General features: G+C 44.9%; 2 protein-coding genes across 2 annotated transcripts in view; both read left to right on the plus strand.

Annotated features, from left to right (window-relative positions):
* LOC146009469 (trypsin-like) overlaps positions 1 to 17,427 on the plus strand; it is a 74,270-nt gene that overhangs the window by 41,784 nt on the left and 15,059 nt on the right. The window lies entirely within an intron of this gene.
* Positions 2,706 to 5,857, plus strand: LOC146007338 (trypsin-like). Its single transcript, XM_083145688.1, has 5 exons — positions 2,706 to 2,751; positions 2,862 to 3,012; positions 4,764 to 5,017; positions 5,319 to 5,455; positions 5,607 to 5,857. Exons 1-5 carry the CDS (start codon positions 2,712 to 2,714, stop codon positions 5,754 to 5,756), a joined length of 732 nt encoding a protein of 243 aa, XP_083001814.1. The 5' UTR covers positions 2,706 to 2,711; the 3' UTR covers positions 5,757 to 5,857.

Consider the following 17,427-nt stretch of genomic DNA (forward strand, 5'->3'; position numbering starts at 1 on the left):
TCAGTTCCCGAGTCTAGGAAAGCATGAAGCAAAACTATCTGCTCTAACAATATCACTTTGATGAAGAGGTTCTGCTTGTGGTGTGTTAGGGTCAAGCCACCTTTGCTCTCTCTGACATAAACTTTGCAGTTTGGATCTCTAACTGAATTGAACACTGATTCAGGAAACCCCAACCATCTTGGGATTCCCATCGAGTTTAGACGGTTGGGAATCCAAAGTAGAGCAGCTGCTGCCCACTGAAGAACTGTTGCTGCTGGTGCCGGAGGAGATCTGCTGCATCAGCGTTTGCAGACACTGCATGATTTGTGCTTGATCCTGCTCCTGCTTTTCTACTCTTACGAGTAGATGTTCCAGAATTTTTTTAGGAGAGGGTCCACCAGAGGGATAAATTCTCTGTTTGAGGGCCAGAGTATTCTTTCACAAGTCTGAAGCTTGCAGTTGGAGACTGTCAAAACCTGACACAGAGGTGCAGAATCTTACTCTGTCTGTGTAATTCACCAACGACCCCTCCAAGTGGGATTTGGGCTCCACTGCTACCGACACACTGGTTGTGGCCCTCTGTCCAAGTTCCCCTCTTTGAACCAATATACCTTGATAAGGTAATGGAGTTAGGAACTATCATGGTTGTCTAGCCATGTCAGAATCTGGTAGTGCAGGGGAAATATGTACATTTCAAAATGTCTGTAGCCAGCAAATCATAGTTCACCACATCATCGCTCCACCGCCTAGAGCTGGCTATATTAGCCAGCTCGAGACAGGAGGTAGGCAGAGAAGACGCCAAGTCCCCCAGGTATAGAGCAAGAACACAGATGAAGATGTTGAAGCCCTGGGAGGTGGTGGCCATGCAATAGAGCTTAAAAGGCTGCCACCTCTAGGTGAAGATGTCACAGAAGCCTGGGGAGGGGGACAATTCCCCCTAGGTGAAGAAAGAAGAACTAGTTTAATAAAATATTTTAAAACCGAGATTGTGTTTTTATTTAATATTTCCTTTACAGGGAAGCTATATGTACCAGGCTATGGAACCAGGACAAGCTCAAGAGCCCGGTGCTGGTCTCCCAAATATGGGGGACCCCACTCATTTTGTCCCCCATATTTTGAGAACCAAGGCCAGCTCCAAAAGCCCAGTGCTGGTTCAGAAAATACGGGGAACCCCTACTCATTTTATTTCTGCCAAAAACTGCATCCTGCTAAACAGGATGAGTGTAGAGATAATAAGCTTTATCATTAAGACAGCCAAGGTCAATAACTAGTAGTCAGGAGACTATTAAGCACTGGGAATGCTGGAGTAGGTGTGAATGCCTATACTCTGCCAGCGAATGTCTGCCAGGATCTTCCTTTAATAAGGAGAAGCCTGCTGCAGATGCAAGGCTGACCTTTCTTAATAATCATACTGTACCTTTAAAAGAACTTTCAGTGCGGCGCACATGCCCTAGAAAAAGTGCGCTCCTGCGTGATCCAGAAGCAGCTGATCACCATGCCAATGGTGCCAAGACCCCTGCGCTGCAGGGAGCCACTGGCTCATTCATCACTTCCATCCGGTGTCTCTGGCATGGCAACACCAGACACCCACCAAGGTACTTGCTGCCAATGCCCGCAATGTGCAGTATTAAGATTAAAATTTTAAAAAGTAAAACTTCTTAATAATACGGATATCTTCCAATTTTATCTACTATGTTTTTGGAGCTTTTTTCTACATACTGTATAATTAAGACCCAGGTCGTATATTTTGTTAGCTATTTCTAAGAATGACTAGATAAATTCTTTGACAACAACCCCCTATGGTGCAAAACGCGTCAAGTTAAGGAATTATTGCTTCCAAAAATTGAAATGAGAACCATTTTTAAGTTTTAATTTGTAGGGTATAGTACACTATACCCTGGAGGGTTAAACCTCGATTTTGAGGTAAGGTGGTTTCTTTGACACTCCTGTATAGATTTTGATTTTATATTATTTCATTCTGCGGTAATTCATCTTAAATTTTAGCTGTACCTATTTATTTCTGTCTTATTCATATGCATAAGTGTAGATCCTTCCGTTGGAACGCATTGTCATTCATTTCCGCATTCCTATACTATATATCAGTGTTCAGGTGGAACGCGCTGCCATTACTATTGGCATCTACTACATTTTTTAAAGAAAAGATGATTTGTGCATCTTGACTTAAATCAACATAGACACCAAAAACCATGAAAAGCTCATGTCGACCTTTTTCATGTTGACCTATTCCGTGCAATTCTTGTGTCAGCCTAATGACCATGTCAACCTAATGCATGTCGACCTATTTCTAGTGTCGAACTTTAGAGGTTGACCTAATGACTGCCGACCTAAGTTGGTCTGAGTTGGTTATCTGTGTTTGGAAGGTGTTGCAGTATTATGGGCATTTATACAGAAGACATATTGCAAAATCACCATGTAAAGTTCTTGTCCCAAAAAATTCATTTGAAAATGTAAAAACTTATTACACACATATAATAAGTTGAAGACCAATAAGTAATAAATATAAAAAAAAAAAAAAAAATCTAAAACATGTTTGACTTTCCTAAGAATAGAGATAACAGTCAAGGCCACTGTTAAAGAAGCAAACAAGTGATAGCAGAGCATATTCTATACACATTAACCGGGGACATATTATGCAATGTACAGGCGGGGAGGTAAAACATATAAATAGGGACCATGAGTCCAACAAACCACTAACTGGACATCTCTCCACCATGAAGTTTCTCCTGATCTGTGTGCTCCTCGGAGCCGCCGGTGAGTCTCATTCCCTTACAGATACCCTGGTGCTTCTGGTGGTAGGTGGCACAATGGTATGGTATATTGTGTAACGGTGCCGTGGTGCTAGTCAGTGTCGTCTCTTACAGCTGCCCTTGAGGACGATAAGATCGTCGGAGGGTACACCTGTACCAAGAACGCTGTTCCCTACCAGGTGTCCCTGAACTCTGGATACCACTTCTGTGGTGGTACCCTCATTACCAGCCTGTGGGTGGTCTCCGCTGCTCACTGCTACAAGGCGTAAGTACAACTATTATCCTGTAGACAGTGTCAATAATGGTTGGTTGTATGGCTAGTTGGGGGGGGGGAGGTTGTTTGGTTAGGATGTTGGTTGTTTGGTTTATTGGGTGGTTAGTTGGTTGGTTGGTTGGTTGGGTGGTTGGTTGGTTAGTTGGTTGGTTGGTTGGGAGGGTGGTTGGTCAGTTGACTGGTGGTTTGGTTGGTTGGTTGGTCAGTCAGTTAGTTGGGAGTGTGGTTGGCTGGTTTGTGGTTAACTGGTTGTTTAGGTGGTTAATTTGCTTTATTCGTTAGTTGATCAGCCATGTGGTAGGCTGGTTAGTATGCCAGTTAGATGCCTGGTTAATTGTTTGTGACCTGCATGTCAGAGATTGTATACTAGCAGGTAATTTTTACTACTCATATACTACAGATTGAAGCAAGTATTAATATACTATTAAAGGTAGATTTTTTGTATTTAAGCTGGCCATACATCTACAGATACAGTATATTGTCTGATCTGGCTGGTTGGAACAAAAACCTGGAAATGGATTAGTGCAAATGACAGTTGACCATTTGTTTTGAAATGCTAAAAACCTGCCAAACTGTCATTCAGATGTTACCAGGTTTCTGTTCCAACCAGCGAGATCTAACAATCAATCTGTAGATGTATGACAAGCTTAACTATATAAATCACTACATCTGTAGGAAACACTGTTCTTAGATCTGATTATATTAACATTATCGTTTTACTAATGATACATTTTTGCTCTGTGATTCATTCTTATTATTATTATCGTTATTAATATGGTGCCATCAGGGTTCCGCATTGTGGATGACATAGAAGGGTAAGACAGTGTGAGTGTTTAGAATGAAAGATGGCTGGGTGTGATGAAGAACTCAGTCTGGACAGCTCATTTAACCTTTTGTAGAGAATTGGGGAATCTGAGGGAGAGGTAGAGAATTCCAGAGGTAGGAAGCACAATGGGAAAAATCTTGGAGTCAGGGATTGGAGGTAATAACCAGTTGGGAGGAGAGGTGGTGTGCATTTATGAAGCGAAGAGAGCGGTAGGGAGTGTAAAGAGATAAGATCAGAAATGTAGGTGGGCGATGAATGGGTGAGGCTTTGTAACTGAGGGTGAAAAGCTTGGATTTGGAAGGGGAGTCAGTGTAGGGCTTGTAAGAGAGGGAGGTGGACATATTGTCTTTGGAGAGGAAGATGAGCTGGGCTGCATTGAGGATAGATGGGTGTGGAGAGAAGCCATGAAGGAAAAATTATAATTATTATTATTTTTATTATTATGCTTTATTTATATGGCATCAAAAAAGATCCACAATGTCCATTTAGAGCACATAAATGAGAAAGCAAATTAGGAAACAATTAATACAATGTAAGACGAGTACAGGGCACATAGCCATCGCTGCATTAGCAGAGGACACTGATATAAATACTGTATCATGGTGGCAGAAAACCACAGGATTTGGTACCATTGATGATGGTTTGTGTAAGAGAAGAAAAATAACATGAGGGTAGAGAGGGCCCTGCTCGTGAGAGCTTACAAGAAGAGGAGATTATTGAGTTTCTGTGTGGAGGTGAAGGAATCTCTTCTACTGGGTGCCCATACACTGTCATTATTCCTCATGGTATAGATTGTCACACTGGTCAAGCTCCGATACAGGAAACATGTTCACCATTGTCTCCAGAATGCCTTACTTTTCTCAGGAGCCAGATTTATACTTCTCTGTCTTATTGTCCTGTGTTTCCATTCATCCAGGAGCGTCCAGGTCAGACTGGGAGAACATAACATCGCCACAAGTGAGGGTACAGAGCAGTTCATCAACTCCGCCAAGGTCATCAGACATGGCAGCTACAACTCCAGAACCCTGGACAATGACATCTGGTTGATCAAGCTCGCCTCCCCCGCCACCCTCAACGCCTACGTCAAGACTGCATCTCTGCCCTCTGGCTGCGCAGCCGCCGGCACCAGCTGTCTGATCTCCGGATGGGGAAACACTCTCAGCAGCGGCAGTAAGTTACAGATCCAAAGTCCATTACTTGCACTGGATCATTCGTTTCTGACAAAATATTATTTTAGAATGAAAATAATATTAAATAAAACAGAATTAAAGGCTAATAGTATAACATGTAGAAATTAATAAAATTATACTTTATTCAGGAACATTTCCCACTAGAATAATGCATTCCCTCCTACAACAGAATGGATATGGTATATTGTGGAGCCCAAATACTGGACGTATGATGACATATTACAGCAATGTACAGTATAAGATGGGAGAATGTAGACTAAATTGAATGTGTTTCTCTGCAGCCAGCATGCCAAACCAGCTGCAGTGCCTGAACGCCCCCATCCTGACCTCCGCTCAGTGTAGCAACGCCTACCCAGGAGAGATCACCAACAACATGATCTGTGTTGGTTACATTGAGGGTGGCAAGGATTCCTGCCAGGTAATGTCCCTGCTGTATCACTATAGTACTGACGGTATCACTATAATGTGTGTGTGATGTATACAAGTGGCATGATCGCACAGTAGGCAGCATTGTAACTACCCAGCAGCCATCATGACATGATCTCTAACAATCTCCCTCCTCTGTTCAGGGAGACTCTGGTGGACCCGTGGTCTGTAACGGACAGCTCCAGGGTGTTGTCTCCTGGGGATACGGATGTGCCCTGAGGAACTACCCCGGTGTCTACACCAAGGTTTGCAACTACAACTCCTGGATCTCCAGCACCTTGGCCAGCAACTAAGCTCCTGTATAATATTGTTATACAGATCATTTCATCTCATGTTTATCCTCAAGCCTTTCACTTGAAATAAAACTTTGTGCTGTATATTCTGAATAAACATGTTTATGGGTGACACTGATGTTACTGTACTTATTGTCATAGAGTCAGTATGAACCTTAATACTGTACAAAAGGATTTTTTGCCAACGAGCAAAAAAAAAAAAAAAACAAGCACCTACAGGATTAGGGTGGGGTGCCAAACTGCTCCCACTGGAGAGGGTCAGCTCCCCTTTATATATGAACAAACAAAGAAACAAGAGGTTGTGGAGCGCTACAGTTTAGCTGGTCTATAATAAAAATTGGGGATGAATTAGGTACTGTGCTACAGATTAGGAAATGTTTATTTCTGTCTCAATCGAGACAGCATTATACTATAAGCAGTGAAAATGAATGAATATAAGGTACTTGTTTCCTAGCACGGCCACAATCTGGAGTAATCGTGTCCCTTAATTAAGGGACACGATTACCCCCGATGGACCCGATTTCTTTTGAAATCAGGTCCATTTTGCCGGCTAGGATACAATATCGGGGGCATCGCGTCGGTCGGGACCATTAACATTGGTCCCGACGCGACCGACGCGATGCCCCCGATATTTCCATAGGCTTCAATGTTAAAAAATATTTTAACATTGAAATCTTGTCGGGAAAGTTAAAATATCGGGGGCATCGCGTCGGTCGGGACCATTAACATTGGTCCCGACGTGATGCGACGCGATGCCCCCGATTTTTGCATAGGCTTCAATGTTAAAATATTTTTTAACATTGAAATGGTGAAAAATTGTGAAAAAATGTGAAATGGGCCAATATGACCCATTTCACATTATAGATGTCCCCGTCGTCACCCCACGATAGACGCCAACCCGAAGCGTGGCGAGCGCAGCGAGCGCGCGAGGGGCGGCGGTACGCGTCCTCCGACCTTTTCATGCCCTACTATCCACTAGGGCGTGGAGTGAGAACATAATAGTGTGGCGAGCGCAGCCAGCCACCGAGCCCGAAGCGTGGCGAGCGCAGCGAGCCCCGCGAGGGGACGCGGATACCTTCATAGTTATACGCGTCCCCTTGCGGGCTTCACAGGTGTCCGTGGCGACGCGGACACCTGTGAAGCCCGCGAAGGGATGCGTTTACCTGTGAAGGTATCCGCGTCCCCTCGCGGGGCTCGCTGCGCTCGCTGCGCTCGCCACGCTTCAGGCTCGGTGGCTCGCTGCGCTCGCCACACTATTCTATTCTCACTCCACGCCCTAGTGGATAGTAGGGCATGAAAAGGTCGGAGGACGCGTACCGCCGCCCCTCGCGGGCTCGCTGCGCTCGCCACGCTTCGGGTTGTCGTCTATCGTGGGCTGGAGTTTACGCGCTTACATTTGGGGGGGTTGGGAATTTTTTTCATTTAATCCAATGTAAAATTGGGTCCCAGGGACCCAATTTACATTGGATTCAATGAAAAAAATCGGGTCCAAAATCGGTCGGTCGCGTCGATCGCATCGCATGCGACCAAATCGCATGCGATGCGATCGACCCGATTTTTCCGACACGACCACCCCGATCTAAATCGGTGTGGCCGTGCTAGGAAACAAGTACCGAATATAAAAACACAAAATAATACATGTTATTTGCAGTGTACACTTCAATGTGGGTTATGCAAATTGGACTAATAAAAAAGCTTGGTACTTATGTATTATCTGGGCTCCCATGTTAAATGCACCCCATTTTTTCATACCCCTACTATCCAACTACGCATGGAGTTGATTTTATATAGTGTGGCGAGCGCAGCGAGCCACCGTGCCCGAAGCGCGGCGAGCACAGCGAGCCCTGTGAGGGGACGCGGTCTCATAAGAAAAACGGGAGCCCAGATATTACATAAGTACCAAAAGCTTTATACTTATAATTTGTGGAGTCCCGCTTATTCCTTTTGTGCTCTTTATATTCAGTTGGTTTTGTTTTTATAAAAGATCAGCTGGAGGAGGCGCATATTATTTCCTGTTTAATGCATCTCACAAGTCGGAGATCAGCTTGCTCTAAAGGTGCGTACACACGGGGGCGATTATAGCAAATATTGCTGGAAATATGGTCGCTGAGTTCCCATATTGCCAGGGATTGGAGTGTGCACCAGCGATAAATCACCGGGTGCGCGCTCCCGTTTTCAGCCCCTGAATGGTCGCTGGTCGGAGGAACATGCTCCTCCGACCAGCGACATCCCCTGCCTCTTCTCCCGGCAGTGTGACCTTTTCATCTGCGACCATCTCTGTTCGCAGATGAAAACGGGACACTGAGCAATATGATTGCTGAGCAATATATTGCCAGCGATAATATTGCCCCGTGTGTACGCACCTTAAACATTTAGGTCATGGAATTACCATTTCCAGCTGTTGGACCGCAGAATGTTTCCTGTTTGCGTTCCATCTGGAGCGGAGGTCACTTTATAATTCTTAATAACATTAGTTAGTCAATTAATGTCAAAAGGGGAATCTCCATTGTTATAATATAATTAGCAAAGAGGGGGAAGTCACTTAAGTAGAAGGAAATATTTCAATACATAATTTATTGCGTTGCGGGAGTACCCATACATTTCAATATCGCGGGACTTGATCAGTGTGATTTAAATACATTATTAATAAGAGACTCTGAGAAAGTTCTATAGTGAACATTGTTTAGAGAATACAGAAAATGAGCATTGACAATATAAATCTATGGAATATATATGGTTGGTTTATATAGTAGATAAATAGATACAGTATTAGCAGAACATTTATAGAACTTTCTCAGAGTCTCTTATTAATAATAGAACTAAAAAGTGGAAACCGGGGCTTAATCCTGTTAACTCAAAGTCCTATTAGTTCCACTACTTAGTGGTTATTTGACATATACCAATATACGTACAGGAAAAAATAAACAGATATTCAAAAAAGTGTCTCCATACGTATAGGGTGCAGGCAGCGTGCGAAGGAAATGCCCATTCCCAATATGATACAAAAGAAGAAAAATACATGTACACGCGCTAGAAACAATGTATAAAATATATTTTAGAGTTCATTTAAACAAATATGATTTTCACTGGCCAGTGATGCTGATAGACATTAAAAACCAATAGACATATATTAATAATGACTCCAAGAGAGAAAAAATACATATAAGAAAAAAATAAATTATTACAAATAAATAATATAAAATGCAAACAAAGATGGCTCAAGATTATGTTAATGTATGGCATCTGTAGATTGAGTTGTATCAAGATATTATTGGATCCTTCCTGTCGACAGTATGCCAGCCGTTTTTAAAGGACACTGTCTAGTACACAGGAGAATTCAGTACAGTCCACTGTCTGGCCAGACTGCACCCAAATCCTAGTTGTATGCAATTCTAAAAAAATAGGAACACTTGCTCCTTTAAAGAAATGTATAAAAAGATCCCAATGTTTGCTTGCTGTTGGCTGTACTTGTGATTATAGTGCTGATTAAAAGTTTTGACAGTACTTGCTTTTCCTGTAGGCAGGTGCGGGGATCGCGTTCTGGAGCTCCAGAAAGGATGGTAGGATGGTTTGTAGTCATATGATGCGTTTCTCCGCCTCCGGTAAAGGTGTCAGCGCCTTCATCAGATTAATAATGTATTTAAATGACACTTATCAAGTCCCGCAATATTGAACTGTATGGGTACTCCACGGAGAGCAATAAATTATTATGTATTGAAATAACACCTTCTACTTAAGTGACTTCCCCCTCTTTGCTAACTATATTATAACACAAGAGATTCCCCTTTTGACATTAATTGAATAATTTATGTTATTAAGAATTATAAAGTGATCCCCAGTCCAGGAAACATTCTGCGGTCCAAAAGTCAGAAAGGGTAATTCCATGACCTAAATCGGTGGTTCCCAGCCTGGAGTACTAGTACTCCTGGGGGTACTCTGCAGACCAGATGGGGGTACTTGGAAATAATATTGGTAATGGCGGAAGAAGAAAAAGTCTCCCAATGGTAAAAGAAGTCTACCAATGCCATGGAAACAAGCCACGTTGTGTCTTTCCCAGTTCCATCTGCAGCGTCATCGGCGTCTACTCGTGCTTTTGCCCAACCAGCAATTCACTGAGAGCTACCTGTGAACATCTGCCCTGTGCTGACATGGGTGTAAGAAGCATTAATCCTACAGGCGTTAGCGGGAACTCTGGAGACAATACACAGCCAGCGGCCAGACAAAGACGGACCTGATTCCTGACCATATACTAGTCCGCAGCTACCTCCACGCATACTGCTCACTTCCACTCATAAGTACTGTGGAAATTTAAAATTGAGAGGAGGGGTACTTATAAATGAAAAGCCTAATCAAGGGGTACGGGAGAGAAAAAAGGTTGGGAACCACTGACCTAAATGGTTAAAGCCAGCTGATCTCCAGGCTTATGAGATGCATTAAACAGGAAATAGTATGTGCCACACAAACCGGAAGCTCAGGTTGCGCCACATGCTGAGACTACCAGAAGTGGTCATTGCGTGCGTTCCACGGGCCGGAAGATGAAGTGTAAGGTATATTTAATAATTTATTATACTTATATTAGATCTGCCTCCTTGAATAGGAGTTTAGTATACTATTTATATGTAATTTGAGCTGTTTTTAAGATATAATTAGATCTATTGGGTAATAGAACAATGATTTAATGCAACTTCCTGTTTAGTGGTATATAAACACAGACCATATACTGGATGCTACACCTTTGATAAAGTTGCCAGGTGTCAACGCACTGCGTTAGTAAGCACCGGCACCTTACAGCAATTGGACATTTTAAAACCCCTTCTGGATATCCCGCATTAGACCAGCTCTTTAAATCGATTTCAGCTTCATTCAGGCGATTTTGCTTTGCCTGTTGGGAAACCATCACTTGCTCTATAGTGGATAACACAACTTGCTCAGTCGCAAGGACTCTCCTAAAACAAGAGACAATTCTTCCTCCAGCTGCTTTTGAATCCTGCAAGGTATATGGACACTGACCAAATGTTTCATCCTCCAGCTGATATTTTATAAAAACAAAACCAACTGAATATACAGTAAAGAGCACAATAGGAACAAGCGGGACTCCACAAATTCGAAGTATAAAGCTTTTTTATTAGTCCAATTTGCATAAACCACATTGAAGTGTAACATGTATTATTTTGTGTTTTTATATTCATTCATTTTTATATAGTATAATGATGACCCGTAATACGGCAATGGTTGTATATCAGCATAGACACGTCTCTACAAAACACACATACTGTAGGGTGACAGTATATTAGAGGAGCTTAGTACATATCATGGTGTTACAGAGATAACAGTTGCTCTGGGTGTCTTACTATATAAGCTGTGAATGTTTTGTAGGTCTCTATACTAATAGCTGGGAGGGATAGAGAGACGCGTTTCTACCATGTTGCCCATTTCTGCCTGACATTAATGGCATGGCATGGTACGGTGTAGTCTGAAAGCACTTGGTAATGAGAGTAATCCTTACCACATGGCATGCATGCGGAATCCACTCCTCCAGGTGCATGGACGCATAAAGTTACTGAAAGAGAGAAATCTGAGTCTTTCCACCAATTAGAAGGACAAAATAAGATGTATAGCTACAAGCACCACACAGCTAATGCTCAAAAATACACAATTGTAACTCTAAAGCTGGCCATACATCAGAAAGATCGATCTTAAGATCGATTGCACTCATGATTGTGTACAATTTCCCTTGAAATCCCCGGCAGTCCTTGGTGGTTTTTGGACACACAATCTACACACAATCCATCTTACAATCAGTCATACAATCCATCTGCTGTATGATTGTGTATACAAGATGTGCACACAATCTGCATACAATCCATCATACAATCAGTCATGCAATCCATCTGCTCCATGATTTTGTACACAAGATGTGCACACAATCTGCATACAATCCATCATACAATCAGTCATACAATCCATCTTATGATTGATTGTATGATTGTGTACACAAGATGTGCACACAATCTGCATACAATCCATCTTACAATCAATTGAGATTGTATGATTGGGTACAATATCTTTCTGATGTATGGCCAGCTTAACGGGACACTGTCCAATGTACAAATAGGTCTGCCTACCAGAGAGTGCTGTAGGTGCGCACCATAGACAGGCAGAGATCCGTGGTGCTCCCTCTAGTCACTGGTGTAATTACTGAGGGTGCAGCTTCTATGGGGCCCAAGCTGTTTCCATGGCCCGCTGCTCCCCCTGCACCAATGTCTGGCTGCCACCTTCCCCAGTACTTGCGGCTGACTGACAAGGTCACTGATCCCGCCCCCCTTGCCTGCACAGGGCTTGCCAGCATACAGTGCTGAACCTTCATGGGCCGGGAGTCATGCGGCTCCACCAGCCAAATGTCAAGAAGCCATGCACAGAATAGTGTTTTTCCAAAAGCGCCCCCAGTGGTTGTCTTTCACCAATACCAACAGAGAGTTATAAATAAACTTTCCATAATGAGTATATTGAATCCTCTCCAATTATGTTAGTTCTTTAAATTCGGAAAATAACTCCAAAAATAAAATGTCCGCCCCGTAACGCAGACAGTCTCAGAGAACAGTCTGCTTTATGGGGCGGGCATTTTATCATGGTTTGTCTCCATAGAATTAGTTGAAGCCAGGAGGGGAGCCAGGACGCGCAGACAGGTAAGCCTGCGGGGGACGGGGGGCGGGGGCATTACTATAGCACCGCAGCCCCCCGGCGTCCCCACATGCACAGCGCCCCCCGCGACTGCGGTGGCTGCGGTGCTATAGTTACTCCACTGTAATAAGACATAAAAAGCATATCACCAAATGATTTGGTAAAGATCCTCAAGAGGTGCCAAAAATGCGGTGAGGGTGTCCTATTCAGTCGGATAAGAGGTGTGCTGGATCCAGTCCCGGAAACTTTCACCTAAGACCACTTCCTATCAAATGTCAAGCAGCGCTCCAAGGCCCCACAGAGTCATGAAAGCACGGTTCCTCAAGCCGGAAACGCAGGTACTCCTTGCCCGGAGAAGGGAGGAGGGGAATGTACCAGTCTCCAAACTTTCAAGCGTTCCCTGAAAACTCACCTCTTCAGGCAAGCCTATCATATTTAAGTTCTACATGCATAACCCTCCGAGGCACTTATGTATTATATAGCATCCCTTCTGGACTTGTAACTGCTATGCTATTACTGGTGCCTGTCCTTATGTTTCCCCCCCTATATCCCTATAGATTGTAAGCTTGCAGCAGGGCCCTCCTACCTCCGAGTCTGTCTGTTGTTACCCAGTTTGTCTTATCACTGTCTACTATTGTAAAGCGCAACGGAATCTGCTGCGCTATATAAGAAACTGTAAATAAATAAATAAATAAATAAATGTGTGTGAGCACCTGGTCCCTTGTCAAAGTATGTGCATGTGTGGATGTTCCCCTGGTTCCTGATCAATGTATACTGTATGTGTGTGTGTCGGTGTGCCCCTGGTCCCTGTGCAATGTATGTGTGTGTGCCAGTGTCAGTGTGCCCCTGGTCCATGTGCAATGTATGGGTGTGTGTGTTAGTGTCAGTGTTCCACTGGTCCATGTGCAATGTATGTGTGTGTGCCAGTGTCAGTGTGCCCCTGGTCCATGTGCAATGTATGGGTGTGTGTCAGTGTCAGTGTTCCCCTGGTCCATGTGCAATGTATGGGTGTGTGTGTCAGTGTGCCCCTGGTCCATGTGCAATGTATGGGTGTGTGTGCCAGTGTCAGTGTGCCCCTGGTCCCTGTGCAATGTATGTGTGTGTGCCAGTGTCAGTGTGCCCCTTGTCCATGTGCAATGTATGGGTGTGTGTGTCAGTGTTCCACTGGTCCATGTGCAATGTATGGGTGTGTCACTGTGCTCCTGGTCCCTGTGCAATGTGTGTGTGTGTCGGTGTGCCCCTGATCCCTGTGCAATGTATGGGTGTGTGCCAGTGTCAGTGTGCCCCTGGTCCCTGTGCAATGTATGGGTGTGTGCCAGTGTCAGTGTGCCCCTAGTCCCTGTGCAATGTATGGGTGTGTGTGTTAGTGTCAGTGTTCCCCTGGTCCATGTGCAATGTATGTGTGTGTCACTGTGCTCCTGGTCCATGTGCAATGTATGGGTGTGTGTGTCCCTGTGGAATGTGTGTGTGTGTGTGTGTGTGTGTGTCATTGTTCCCCTGGTCCATGTGCAATGTATGGGTGTGTGTCAGTGTGCCCCTGGTCCATGTGCAATGTATGGGTGTGTGTGTCAGTGTCAGTGTTTCACTGGACCATGTGCAATGTATGGGTGTGTGTCAGTGTGCCCCTGGTCCATGTGCAATGTATGGGTGTGTGTGTCCCTGTGGAATGTGTGTGTGTGTGTGTGTGTGTGTCAGTGTGCCCCTGGTCCATGTGCAATGTATGGGTGTGTGTCATTGTTCCCCTTGTCCATGTGCAATGTATGGGTGTGTGTCAGTGTGCCCCTGGTCCATGTGCAATGTATGGGTGTGTGTGTCAGTGTCAGTGTTTCACTGGACCATGTGCAATGTATGGGTGTGTGTCAGTGTGCCCCTGGTCCCTGTGCAATGTGTGTGTGTGTGTGTCACTGTGCTACTGGTCCATGTGCAATGTATGGGTGTGTGTGTCCCTGTGGAATGTGTGTGTGTCAGTGTGCCCCTGGTCCCTGTGCAATGTGTGTGTGTCACTGTGAAATGTGTGTGTGTGTGTCCCTGTGGAATGTGTGTGTGTCAGTGTGCCCCTGGTCCCTGTGCAATGTGTGTGTGTGTGTGTCACTGTGGAATGTGTGTGTGTGTGTGTGTGTGTGTGTCCCTGTGGAATGTGTGTGTGTCAGTGTGCCCCTGGTCCATGTGAAATGTATGGGTGTGTGTCAGTGTTCCCCTGGTCCATGTGCAATGTATGGGTGTGTGTGTCCCTGTGGAATGTGTGTGTGTGTGTCAGTGTGCCCCTGGTCCCTGTGCAATGTATGTGTGTGTGCCAGTGTCAGTGTGCCCCTTGTCCATGTGCAATGTATGGGTGTGTGTGTCAGTGTTCCACTGGTCCATGTGCAATGTATGGGTGTGTCACTGTGCTCCTGGTCCCTGTGCAATGTGTGTGTGTGTCGGTGTGCCCCTGATCCCTGTGCAATGTATGGGTGTGTGCCAGTGTCAGTGTGTCCCTGGTCCCTGTGCAATGTATGGGTGTGTGCCAGTGTCAGTGTGCCCCTAGTCCCTGTGCAATGTATGGGTGTGTGTGTTAGTGTCAGTGTTCCCCTGGTCCATGTGCAATGTATGTGTGTGTCACTGTGCTCCTGGTCCATGTGCAATGTATGGGTGTGTGTGTCCCTGTGGAATGTGTGTGTGTGTGTGTGTGTGTCAGTGTGCCCCTGGTCCATGTGCAATGTATGGGTGTGTGTCATTGTTCCCCTGGTCCATGTGCAATGTATGGGTGTGTGTCAGTGTGCCCCTGGTCCATGTGCAATGTATGGGTGTGTGTGTCAGTGTCAGTGTTTCACTGGACCATGTGCAATGTATGGGTGTGTGTGTCAGTGTCAGTGTTTCACTGGACCATGTGCAATGTATGGGTGTGTGTCAGTGTGCCCCTGGTCCATGTGCAATGTATGGGTGTGTGTGTCCCTGTGGAATGTGTGTGTGTGTGTGTGTGTGTGTGTGTGTGTGTGTGTCAGTGTGCCCCTGGTCCATGTGCAATGTATGGGTGTGTGTCATTGTTCCCCTGGTCCATGTGCAATGTATGGGTGTGTGTCAGTGTGCCCCTGGTCCATGTGCAATGTATGGGTGTGTGTGTCAGTGTCAGTGTTTCACTGGACCATGTGCAATGTATGGGTGTGTGTCAGTGTGCCCCTGGTCCCTGTGCAATGTGTGTGTGTGTGTGTGTGCCACTGTGCTACTGGTCCATGTGCAATGTATGGGTGTGTGTGTCCCTGTGGAATGTGTGTGTGTCAGTGTGCCCCTGGTCCCTGTGCAATGTGTGTGTGTCACTGTGAAATGTGTGTGTGTGTGTCCCTGTGGAATGTGTGTGTGTCAGTGTGCCCCTGGTCCCTGTGCAATGTGTGTGTGTGTGTCACTGTGGAATGTGTGTGTGTGTGTGTGTGTGTGTGTGTGTGTCCCTGTGGAATGTGTGTGTGTCAGTGTGCCCCTGGTCCATGTGCAATGTATGGGTGTGTGTCAGTGTTCCCCTGGTCCATGTGCAATGTATGGGTGTGTGTGTCCCTGTGGAATGTGTGTGTGTGTGTCAGTGTGCCCCTGGTCCCTGTGGAAGTGGCCCCATAGTAAAAGAGAGAGAAGCCGAGGCAATGGGCTAAAGTTGGATGACAATAAGGAGGAACAGCTGCATATAAATTGGTATTCTAAAGGATTTATTGGGATTGCTAGAACCTTGATATCATTAAAACAAGAGTTCAGAATAATGGATTACCTAAGCCTGAAAAATGAGGATTTATGTCTGCGGCAAGAGGCATGATGTACCGTATTGTGGATGCAATGATTAATATAGCCCTCCCATAGAGCTCACATCTAGTACCCTCAGTCATACAAGTTATCCATACAATTGTTTAAGTCTAGTGATCTGTATGGTTACAGTACAGCCATACGGATGGTGTAATGGTTAGCATTACTGTCTAACAGCACTGAGGTCATGGGTTCTATTCCCACCATGTGTTATATATATGGGGCAGTACGGATGGTGTAATGGTTAGCATTACTGTCTCACAGCACTGAGGTCATGGGTTCTATTCCCACCATGTGTTATATATACGGCAGTACGGATGGTGTAATGGTTATATTACTGCCTCACAGCACTGAGGTCATGGGTTCTATCCCCACCATGTGTTATATATACGGGGCAGTACGGATGGTGTAATGGTTACATTACTGCCTCACAGCACTGAGGTCACGGGTTCTATCCCCACCGTGTGTTATATATACGGGGCAGTACGGACGGTGTAATGGTTACATTACTGCCTCACAGCACTGAGGTCATGGGTTCTATCCCACCATGTGTTATATATACGGGGCAGTACGGATGGTGTAATGGTTAGCATTACTGTCTCACAGCACTGAGGTCATGGGTTCGATTCCCACCATGGCCCTAACTGTGTGGAGTTTGTATATTCTTCCCGTACTTGCCTGGGTTTCCTCCCACAATCCAAAACTATACTGGTAGTTTAATTGGCTCTAAACAAAATATAATAATAAGGGTTCTAGACATTTGGTCCATATGGTACAAGAAATGACTACAGGAATTTAGCTAGCCAATGGATGCATTGGAGTTTGGTAGTGGATCCATTGTTGAGGTAATGTGCTTGTGGATCTTCTCTTTTAGTTTTGGACTGTGCTGCATCCCCAGCTTCACAACTTTCACAATAAACACCCCATCAACCTCTCCTCCATGTAGACCCATAACACCTGGCACAAATAATCCTACATCTAATTTATCTGTCAAGATCTGTTTAGAAATTCTAGTGATTAAAATGGAAGAACTGAAGAATTCAGCAAGTTTTTGTGTACTGGTCAATCCAGATGTCATGCCGCCCATACACGCTGCGATTCCCGGCGGTGCGATGTGTGCTTTGAGGTGAGCGCTCCTGTGGCACCTCATCGCACAGTAGAAAAAGGATGTGCTGCACATACTTTTTGTACTTGCTTTTCATCACTTCGCATCGCATTGCGTGAACAA

This window comes from Crinia signifera, chromosome 6 (genome assembly GCF_055691185.1).
Source record: "Crinia signifera chromosome 6, ASM5569118v1, whole genome shotgun sequence".
Lineage (NCBI taxonomy): Eukaryota > Metazoa > Chordata > Amphibia > Anura > Myobatrachidae > Crinia > Crinia signifera.